The following is an 11,157-nucleotide window of genomic DNA, read 5'->3' as shown; positions in this document are numbered from 1 at the left end:
CCAGCTATGAGCCCAGCTTCTGGCTGAGCAGCGCTCCCCCTGTGGGAGTGTGCACTGACCACCAGGGGGCAGATCCTGCATTGAGCATCTGCCCCCTGATGGTCAGTGCGCATCATAGCGACTGGCTGTTCCGCCGTAATGGTCACTTAGGCTTTTATTATATAGATTACCTCTCTCATGATTAGAATTTCACTTCCATGAGAGCAGAGACTGTTTTATTTACTGTTGTATTGTCAGAATGTGTAACAGTACCTGGCTTAAAAGAAGTATTCAATAAGTATTTATTGAATCATTTTCTTAATTATAAATTTTAATTTTTTTAAAGACTGGCAAAAACGAAAAGCTAGTATCAGGTTTGTAACAAAAATTTGAAATGTTTTAAGTTTAATAATTTTTTGGTTAAACTCAAATGTAGTATCGTATATAAATCACATTCTGTATAATGCATATATTTTTTCTTAAATAGAAAAGTGTCTTAGGATCTGTAATGGGTGCAAAAAAGTTACTACAATTCTTCCCAAATTTTCTTTAATGGTTTCAAGATTTCTTCCAGTTATATAAAAGCTCTGTTTTGGTGTCCCTAAGACCATGCACATTTTGTGATTTGCTAGGACTCATAAAACACAGTACATAGTCTCACTAGTAAAGTTCATTACATTGAAAGGATGCATGGAAGGGTCAGCACTGGGAAAAGACAGGGAGAGTCTGGAGAAATCCATGAATGGGTTTCTGATGCTCTCTCCCTCCCATGAGGGGACATACCGAGTGTGTTCCTTTCTCCAGCAGTGAAAAATGCAGTAAATTGTGTGCAATGATTATGCCCAGAAAAGCCTGTTAGAGACTTGGCCCTCAAGATTTTTATTGGGAGCTGGTACCATAGGTACCCTCTGCCTAGCAACTATCGAAATTCCAGACTTCCTGGAGGGAAGCAGGTACCCAGCATAAATGGCCTTGTTTTTTGTAGACAGTCTAGGAATGGTGAATGCCTTTTGTCTGTTAAAGGACTGAGGGACCACTTTGAAAGCCAAGTTCTGGACACCAGCCAAGGATCAACCTTGCAAGCAGGTTTTTCAAAGATAGAAGCTTCAGGCCTGCTAGCTAAGTTCTGCTTTCTGCATAAGGGGCAAACAATGATGAGAATGTATAATCCTAGGTGGAGGGTGTAATTAACTTTGTAATTAACTTCTTCCCTTGAACATGTATCTGAGGACCATCAGTGAATTGTTGAAAGTACATTTGAAGGAATTTGGAAAAGGAAAGGGGCTTTATGTTTTATGAGGCCATGAAGGACATATTTCCCACTAATTTCTAGGCGTAACCTTATTCTACCTGCTGTCTCTTTCTGGTTGCAGAATCAAGGCTGCCATCCCAAGTATCAAATTCTGCTTGGACAATGGAGCCAAGTCAGTTGTTCTTATGAGCCACCTGGGTCGGCCCGATGGTGTCCCCATGCCTGACAAGTACTCTTTGGAGCCAGTTGCTGTAGAACTCAAATCTCTGCTGGGCAAGTAAGTGCCAGCTCTGGTGCTGGTGGACGTTGTGACAGGAGATGTCAAGCATATTGTTACTGGTTCTTAACTTTCAGACTGCTTAAGTCTCTCCATCTCATGCTCTCCCCAGGGATGTTTTGTTCTTGAAGGATTGCGTGGGCCCCGAAGTGGAGAAAGCTTGTGCTGCCCCAGCTGCTGGGTCTGTCATCCTGTTGGAGAACCTTCGCTTTCATGTGGAAGAAGAAGGGAAGGGAAAAGATGCTTCTGGGAACAAGGTAGGACCTGTGATTTTTAAAATTTATTTGTATATTTTTATTTATTTTAGAGAGGAAGGGAGAGGGAGAGATTGAAACATTAATGATGAGAGAGAATCATTGATCGGCTGCCTCCTGCTCGCCCCCTACTGGGGAGTGAGCCCCTAACCCAGGCATGTGCCCTTGACTGGAATTGAACCTGGGACCCTTCAGTCCATGGGCCAATGCTCTATCCACTGAGCCAAACCAGCTAGGGCCTGACATTTCTTAAGGTCACTTGAGTGCCTTCTTTCAAGCAGTTTCTTTTCTTAGCACCACAGGCCTTGGTCGTATTGCCTTATCGTGCCTTTGGCATGATCTTGCTAGTAGAAGTAAAATGCTGACCTAAAATTTGGTGCCCTTTTAGACAGAAACTCGAGCTGCCCAGACTCTAGGACTTAGACAGGGAAGGAGGCAACTGGGAAATTGAGGCAAAACCTTTTATTAAGGAAGTGAGGAACAAAAACAAAAAAGGAAGTGAGGAACTAACTACTCTAGTCAATGACTTTTTTCTTTAGTTGACTTTACATTTAGTGTCCAATAGCTTTCAATGCTTGAAATTTCAGGAGCCAGTCATGACTTTAAAATGGGTAAAAAACAAAGTGAGGCCATAAAATGTTTCCTTTATCCAGTGTCTCTGCATTGGTCTTTTAGGGGCATTCTCTTCCTTATAGTTATTGGCAGAAGAAAAATGAGAAGTGGGTTCTGATTATTATTGTTAATTTCTAAAGCACTTTTTCATGAAGAGCTTTCAATTTGCCATTTTGCCTCAAATAATTCTTGATAGAGAGGTTATTATGCCTTTTTAATATGGGAAGATTTCAGGGATAGAGAGCAACTTGCCAAAAGTTACACTGTGAATTCGTGTCAGAACTGGGCTTAGAACTCAGGTCTCCTGCCATCGAGGCATTGTTTTCATTACTATATGAATCATCTTCCAGTCACCAGTAGCTGATGATACTCCATTTTAGAGAGATTATGGGGGCTTTTCAGTCTTTAGTTTTAGCATTAGTATACCTGTATTCTTTTTTTTAAAATATATTTTACTGATTTTTCACAGAGAGGATGGGAGAGGGATAGAGAGTTAGAAACATCTATGAGAGAGAAACATCGATCAGCTGCCTCCTGCACACCTCCTTCTGGGGATGTGCCGCAACCAAGGTACATGCCCTTAGCCGGAATCGAACCCGGGACCTTTCAGTCTGCAGGCCGATGCTCTATCCACTGAGCCAAACTGGTCAGGGCAACCTGTATTCTTTGGGTCATTAGAAGAATGCTCATGTGGCAGCTGCATTCATCTTGATACGTAGGAGGATGGGAGTGGGCAGTGACTAAAATGAACATCTGCTTTGTGCTGTGCCATCTCTCCCTTCATCTGGCTTCCTGTGCATCTTCGCTTAGTCTCCTCCCAAAGACTTTTTGTTCATCCTGCCATTCTGCTTTCCGTCCCCTTTGCGGGCTGGTATCCCTGGATAATGAGCTGATATATCAGAGCTCTATATTTTACTTATACTTTTTGTTCCTCTCTTCTGTTTTGTAGAAGTGTATTTCTTGTTTTCTCAAATGCCTAACTTCAGGAAAGGCCATATAAAATACCTCCTTTTGGTCAGCATAATAAGTTTCTGAGGTCCTTTTCTCTTGTCATGTTTCTGTCTGCCTGCTCTGTCCCAGCCTGCCATTGTTGCTTTCATGAGGAATATGTGTGAGGACCTCTCCCTTTGCAGAAAGGCTTTTTCCTCTCTTTTATAAGGAGAATATGTTAAAAATGAGGAAATGAGTCAAAGAGATAGAAGAATAGTCAGAATCTTGTCCTAGAAGTAGGGGAGAGGCCAGTGAAAAATGAGATGTGGTTATTAGCCTTTGTGATTAAGCAGTTAAGCCACGGGTCAGGAATCTTAGGTTTGCAATTTGAGGGAAGGCAAAGGGGAGCAAAAACACGTAAAGTTGACCAAAAGACCTAGAATATTTGCAAGAAAGAGCAGACCCTGTTGCTAATTGTAAATATTGATGTCTCACCAACTCAAGGGTCTTTAGAGAATGTTCAAGAAGACTCTGTAGGAAATGCTTTTATAGTTGCCTTTGCAGCCATCAGCATTTACTGTTGTTGGTTTTCCTTTTTTTTCCCTCTGCAGGTTAAAGCGGAGCCAGCTAAAGTAGAAGCTTTCCGAGCTTCACTTTCCAAGCTAGGGGATGTCTATGTCAATGATGCTTTTGGCACTGCTCACCGAGCCCACAGGTAGTACGAGTCTTATTTGATGTTGAACTGGGAACAGTATTATTCTGTTTACTCAAGCAGCCCAATCTCTGGGTTGCTTTTAGAGACATCTGTATTATACTGTGATTCTGTTGGCTTCTATCTCTAATTGGAGCTACCACTTAGATTGTGGCTCTTGTTGAGTGCCTCTGATCCAAAGAGGAAATAAAAGTAAAAGTTGAGAATTGTGGAGCTTTTTTTGATCTTCTGTAAGCAGTTGCTCTTTCTCATTGTGGATATTTCATGTAAAGTTCACCCTCTGTGAACATTGTGGGATCAGAATCTTATGCTGTCAGTAGGAAGGAAATTTAGGAATCTTCTTTTGTCATCAACTGGCTGATTATTTATTGGAATTAAACCTAAGTGTTTTTGTTGCAGTTTAGGGATGAAAATCATGGTCTCCTGGAATCTTCAAAGTATTTCAGTGATAAGGAGATGGCCTCTAGAATTGGGAGAATTGGGAGGGACCGACTACAATTTGAATGGCTCTTGTCTTTTCTAGCTCTATGGTGGGAGTCAATCTGCCACAGAAAGCTGGAGGTTTTTTGATGAAGAAGGAGCTGAACTATTTTGCCAAGGCGTTGGAAAGCCCAGAGCGACCCTTCCTGGCCATCCTGGGCGGGTATGAAGAATTCTTCAAGATTATGCTTTCAGTAGTGTGTTTGCCTGGTAGGAGGCCATAACTTGGGTGTTTATTGTCAGAATAGGGTGTTTATTGTCTTTCAGCTCAGCCTGTACCCTCTCCAATCTGGGACCCCTCGGGGGATATCCGACTGCCGGTTTAGGCCTGATCCCACAAACCGGCAGTCGGACATCCCTCTCACATCCCAGGATTGCTGGCTCCCAACTGCTTGCCTGCCTGCCTGCCAGATTGCCCCTAACCACTTCTGCCTGCCAGCCTGATCACCCCCTAACCACTCCCCTGCCAGCCTGATCAACGCCTAACTTCTCTCCCCTGCCGGCCCGATTGCCCCTAACTGCCCTCCCCTGCAGGCCCAGTCGCCCCCAACTGTCCTCCCTGTTCGCCTGGTCGCCCCCAACTGCTCTCCCCTGCAGGCCTGGTCACCCCCAACTGCCCTCCCCTGCTGGCCCGGTCATCCCCTAACTGCCCCTCCCCCTGCAGGTCTGGTTGCCCCCAACTTCCCCTCCCCTGCTGGCCCGGTCACCCCCTAACTGTCCTCCCCTACAGGCCTGGTTGCCCCTAACTGCCCTCCCCTGCAGGCCTGGTCGCCCCTAACTGCCCTCCCCTGCTGGCCTGATTGCCCACAACTGCCCTTCCCCTGCCGGCCATCTTCTAGTGGCCATCTTGTGACCACATGGGGGTGGCCATCTTGTGCGAGGGTGTGATGGTGAATTTGCATATTACCTCTTTATTATATAAGATGGCACAATCAAACTGGGTAACAGAGGAGAATTTAATAAAGACTTTTTAATAGACTATCTACAAAGGTATGGGTAGCTTTCAGAGAAACTTAAAGGGGATAGTACAGTAATCTGGGCCTAGCAATAGCTATTACCATCCCTAGGCCTAAAGGGACAAAGAGGGAATGGTTACCAAAATCCAGAGAGGGTAGTTGTATGGAGAGGGCTCTTTGATAGGACAGGGGACATAGGGATAGATATCTGTCAGGGAGGGAGCAAGGGAAATAATATTCTGATGTCCCTTCAACCTCCTTCTGATGTACTCCTCTCACCCTCAGTTGGCTGCAACCCAACTAGAAGCCAGAGAGCAAGGGAGTCCTTTGAGGAAGACCATGCAGGTCAGCCTCTTGGGACAGAGAATAGGGCTGAGAAGGAATAAAAAATGGTTCTGGCCTTAACCGGTTTGGCTCAGTGGATAGAGCATCGGCCTGCGGACTGAAAGGTCCCAGGTTCGATTCCGGTCAAGGGCATGTACCTTAGTTGCGGGTACATCACCAGGAGGGGTGTGCAGGAGGCAGCTGATCGATGTTTCTCTCTCATCAATGTTTCTAACTCTCTATTCCTCTCCCTTCCTCTCTGTAAAAAAATCAATAAAATATATTAAAAAAATGGTTCTGGAGGAAAGAATTGGAAAGGTCCACCACATATGCTCATCTAACAATTTTAATTTTTGATGCATTTGAGCCTTTCATATCCATATAATCTGGCAAGGAATAACTAGGAGAATCTTCTCATTTGTGTTTAATATATCATTTAGAACTCATTTCTCCAGATCACATACCATTTTGTATTTTCTCCTATGGGTAAAGATACCATGTGAATAATTATATTGTGATAGCTTAGTTAAAAATAGAAATTTCAGAATTGTGGGTCAAGAGGCTAGCTGAGTAAATTTTACGTGATAGAGTAGGGACAGGGACCTGGTACTGCTTAGAAAAGATAACTTACTATCACTTGGCATGGCTAACTAGGTACCAGCCTCTTTATGACTGGAAGCCTCTGACCCTTCTATGAGCAGGCTTTAGTCCTCATGGGAATGAACACACTCAGCATTTCCCTATGAAAGCTGACTCTGGAGTTGAGTGTCAATTTCACATAGCATAATTGCTCTCTCTTTTGTGAGCCCAGTTTCAGGGTCCTAAAAATTATTCAGGAGGATACGGGTTATCTGTGTCTTGTGACCTTTTAAAGTTCAGACTGATTGTTGCTTCCCAGGAGATTAGGATTTGAACTGTCTGATTTTGTTTTCCAACCTTCTGTAGACATGGAATTTGGGAGTGAGTGCCACCTTGTGGTTATGATTAGGTTTTAAACTCAGCTTGAAATAGTTGTTTTGGGGAGGCTGATGTGGAGGTTGGTTGTTTTTTTGTTTTGTTTTGTTTTTTTGCTACCTTTCTTGCAGTGTAGTCTCCTTAGACCATTAATGATTTTGGGAAAATTTTTACATTTTTATTAAAAGACATTATTGTGGAAGCACTCAAACAGGCACAGACGTTGAGAGAATAGTATAATAAACCCCAGGTGCCTGTCACCCTGCTTCAAAAATTTTTTGACATTTTTGCCAATCTTGTTTCATCTACTGTCTAATAATACTTTTATTTATCAAGAGTATTTTAAAGCAAGCCTTAGCCCTGGCCGGGTGGCTCATCGCTCAGCACACCAAAAAGTTGTGGGTTCAATTCCGGGTCGGGGCACAAACCTAGGTTGTGGGTTTGATTTCCGGTCAGGGTGCATGTGGGAGGCAACCAATTGATGCTTCTCTCACATTATTTCTCTCTCTCTCTCTCTCTCTCTCTCTCTCTCTTTTCCTTTCTCTCTCTCTAAAATCAATAAACATATCCTTGGGTGAGGATAAAAAAATAAAGTAAGCCTTAGATATCGTATAATTTCACTTATAATACTTCTGCATGCATCTCATAACTGATAAGGATACTTTTTTTAAATAACTACCTAACAAAATTTAAGTTTCATCTATAGTACCTCATCTGTATTTAGAAGTTATCTATCATCTCAGAAATGTCTTTTTACAGTTTGTTTGAATAAGGATCCAAACGAAGTCCATGTATTACATTTGGTTGTTAGGTATCTTTTATTCTGTGATAATCCTGTTTTCTTTTTTTTTTTAAATATACTTTTATTGATTATGAGAGAGGAAGGGAGAGGGAGAGAGAGAAACGTCAATGATGAGAGAGAATCATTGATTGGCTGCCTCCTGCAAGCCCCCTACTGGGGATTGAGCCTGCAACTCAGGCATGTGCCCTTGACTGGACTCAAAACCAGGACCCTTCAGTCCTTTGGCTCTATCCACTGAGCCAAACCGGCTAGGGCAGTTCCCTCTTCTTTAGTATTTTTCATTGCATTGATTTATTGAAGTAGGAAATTTGAGTTATATCCCACATTCTTTAGAAGAGTTTGAGTCTCTTTACTTTTATTTTCTCCCCACCTCCCTTCCTCCCTCCTTCTCTCTCTCTCTCTCTCTCTCTCTCTCTCTCTCCATTAACAGTTAACTCCATTCTGACCCTTCATGATGACCAATCTTGAGAAGAGAGATAAAGTCTCTTGTCATCCATTTCCCCACATCACTATTGTTCTGAAACCCTATTTTACAAATCCTAGCATAGTGCCTCTCACAGGGTAGCCATCATCTTTTTTATTGAATGAAGAGGAAACAGGCTCAGGTGATTTGTTCATTTAAGTAGGATTTAGATATATAGGAATGTGAACGGAAGGCAAGCTATTATGTGAGGGACATTAAAGGTTGTGCTTCAAGTGAACTTGTTTTTCTTTAGAGCTTTTTCCTTTCATAGGGAGGTGAAAGGACATTTGTATTTATTGTCTTCTTTCCCTCTACTAGAATATAAGCACCAAAGAGGTAGGGGTCTTTGTTTTTGTCAAGTGATTTTTCTTGAGACCTAGAATAGTGCTTGGCACATAATAGGTACTCTATAAATATGTTGAATCAGGTGGTCCAAAAGAATAATGAATGCCATAAAGCAAATGTCCCAGGCACTGAGAATAGACTTACGAGTGTGAATATCTTTCTATTTTTGCTCAGTATGTATTAGTTTAGTATATAATCTCATCCTTGCTCTAGGGTTAAGATAGTTTTGAGTAGGCTTAGGGAAACCCACAATTAGCAGTCTTGCTCAGGCATAATTAGTAATCTTGACCTGATTTTTTGGGGGAAAAGAGACAAAATAGACTTATTTGGAACTCATGGTTCCTTTAGATAATAGTAGGTCTTCTTAGTCATTTTTAGTCTAGAGCCATACCATAAAAGGATTTCTTAAAAATGAATTGGCCTTTTGGGTTAAAGAAACATAGGCAAAGTTAGCCAATACTTTTTGTCACTTTGTGGGACATTTCTCTGTTTCTCTGCCTTGATATAAAAACTCAGGCTCTATGTATTATCACTTCTTTTGTTTGTCCATTATTCTTTTGGTGATGATTTTTGCTTTCCCTTCTAGAGCTAAAGTTGCAGACAAGATCCAACTGATTAATAATATGCTGGACAAAGTCAATGAGATGATTATTGGTGGTGGAATGGCTTTTACCTTCCTTAAGGTGCTCAACAACATGGAGGTAGGAAACCAATGACAAGTGGATATGAAATAGCTCTTGATGAGAAATAGAAAGAAAACCAGCTTTTGACATGAGCCCTAAAAACTCCCATTTTTATTTATTTTGGCAAGTTGTTTTTCTTTTGTCTTGGAATTGTTCTTTTATATTGTATTGTATCTTCTTCCTGTCTACTTTGTGAGGCAATCACATTCTTAGTATAGAGGTTGATCTTCATCATTTTGGTCCCTTGTGTAGATTGGCACTTCTCTGTTTGATGAAGAGGGAGCCAAGATTGTCAAAGACCTGATGTCCAAAGCTGAGAAGAATGGTGTGAAGATTACCTTGCCGGTTGACTTTGTCACTGCTGACAAGTTTGATGAGAATGCCAAGACTGGCCAAGCCACTGTGGCTTCTGGCATACCTGCTGGCTGGATGGTGAGTCACTTGGGTGGTTGATAGTGTGAGTGAACAAAAATATTTTGGTATCATTTATTCAACCAACCTACAAGCATTTTATTATTATTTTTTAAATATATATTTTATTGATTTTTTTACAGAGAGGAAGGGAGAGGGATAGAGAGTTAGAAACATCGATGAGAGGGAAACATCGATCAGCTGCCTCCTGCACACCCCCTACTGGGGATGTGCCCGCAGCCAAGGTACATGCCCTTGACCGGAATCGAACCTGGGACCCTTCAGTCCGCAGGCCAATGCTCTATCCACTGAGCCAAACCGGTTAGGGCAAGCATTTTATTATATTTATCTTTTATTTTTCAAAAATATATTTATTGATTTCAGACAGGAAGGGAGAGGGAGAGAGAGATAGAAACATCAATGATGAGAGAGAATCATTGAGTGGCCTGCCTCCTGCATGCCCCACACTGGGGATTGAGCCTGCAACCTGGGCATGTGCCCTGACCAGGAATTGAACCGTGACCTCCTAGCTCATAGGTCAATGCTCAACTGCTGAGCCACGCTGGCTGGGCCAATCAACAAGCATTTTAAAAGAATCTCCACAGGAGGTCTCTGTCAGAGAAGGCTCCAAATGTTGCATTGAGATCCTCCTTAGAGGAGAATCCATGGGGGAAAATCAATGGTATCAGATTGCTGTTGTCTTCATAAGTAATGTGGGGACAAAACCATTTTTGTTTTCTTCAAAGTGTGGTCCCAAGAACCATTAGTATTATTTTGGAATTTGTTAAAAAACAACAACTAGTTCTTGGGGCCCACCCCAGACCTACTGAATCATAAATTCTTGGGTGTGGGGGGGGGGGTAGAGCCCAGCAATTATACTCAGACAAGCCCTCCTGGTGATTCTTATGTATGCCAAAGTTTGAGAATCACTGATTTGTTCAGTGTTTTTCAACCTGGCACTACTGATATCTCAGGTAGTTTTTGTTTTGTTACAGAGGGCTGTTGTGGCATTAGAGGGTATTTACGGCATCTTTGACTATAGGTGCCAGTAGCACCCCCCACTCCCCAGTTGTGACAACCAGAAATGTCTCCAGACATTGCCACGTATCCCCTGGGAAGGGGCAGAACTGACCCTGATTGAAAACCACCAATCAGTTCTTCACAATAATACACAATGATAATAGCATGGCTAAGAAAGTTATTTTATCAAATAACCTTTGAGGTTTTCCCTTAGATTTGATCTTCCATATAGGGCATGAACAGGTTTATAATTTTAAAAGACTGAAGAGTATCTTGGTTCTAGAAGAAACTCTGATGTTCAGCCTTAAGTTCTGGTCTTGGTAAAGGTGGTATTTGTTTCTCTAAGTAGATTTTCTTGGTAGCTCATCCTGTCTATTAACTCTACCCATAGGGCTTGGACTGTGGTCCTGAGAGCAGCAAGAAGTATGCTGAGGCTGTCGCTAGGGCTAAGCAGATTGTGTGGAATGGACCTGTGGGCGTATTTGAATGGGAAGCTTTTGCCCGAGGGACCAAAGCCCTCATGGACGAGGTGGTGAAAGCCACTTCCAGGGGCTGCATCACCATCATAGGTAAGGGGTCATCTATGAAGCTACTACCAATGTGAGCTGGCAGAATTCTGATCAGAGGAAAGTAGACGGGAAATAGGTAAGTTTTCCTGGGTTTCTTGGCACAGTGATTCTTGAGAACTAAACAGTTATATAAT

At 42.3% G+C, this 11,157-nt stretch overlaps 1 protein-coding gene across 2 annotated transcripts in view; it reads left to right on the top strand.

Moving 5' to 3' along the window:
- The window catches only part of PGK1 (phosphoglycerate kinase 1), a 30,138-nt gene that overhangs the window by 17,882 nt on the left and 1,099 nt on the right, over positions 1-11,157 (top strand). The window contains exons 3-9 of one of the 2 annotated variants that reach the window (XM_006082827.3): positions 1,353-1,508; positions 1,621-1,765; positions 3,916-4,019; positions 4,540-4,659; positions 8,927-9,041; positions 9,276-9,455; positions 10,846-11,023. In XM_006082827.3, coding sequence (XP_006082889.1) covers positions 1,353-1,508; positions 1,621-1,765; positions 3,916-4,019; positions 4,540-4,659; positions 8,927-9,041; positions 9,276-9,455; positions 10,846-11,023 — 998 coding nt within the window. The remainder of the gene's footprint in view (positions 1-1,352; positions 1,509-1,620; positions 1,766-3,915; positions 4,020-4,539; positions 4,660-8,926; positions 9,042-9,275; positions 9,456-10,845; positions 11,024-11,157) is intronic. The other variant, XM_023764035.1, reaches the window with a different exon arrangement.

Source organism: Myotis lucifugus, unplaced genomic scaffold, assembly GCF_000147115.1.
Source record: "Myotis lucifugus unplaced genomic scaffold, Myoluc2.0 scaffold_4, whole genome shotgun sequence".
NCBI classification, from domain to species: Eukaryota; Metazoa; Chordata; class Mammalia; order Chiroptera; family Vespertilionidae; genus Myotis; species Myotis lucifugus.
The sequence above is the reverse complement of the archived record's forward strand: the minus strand, read 5'-3'. Positions and strand labels throughout refer to the sequence as shown.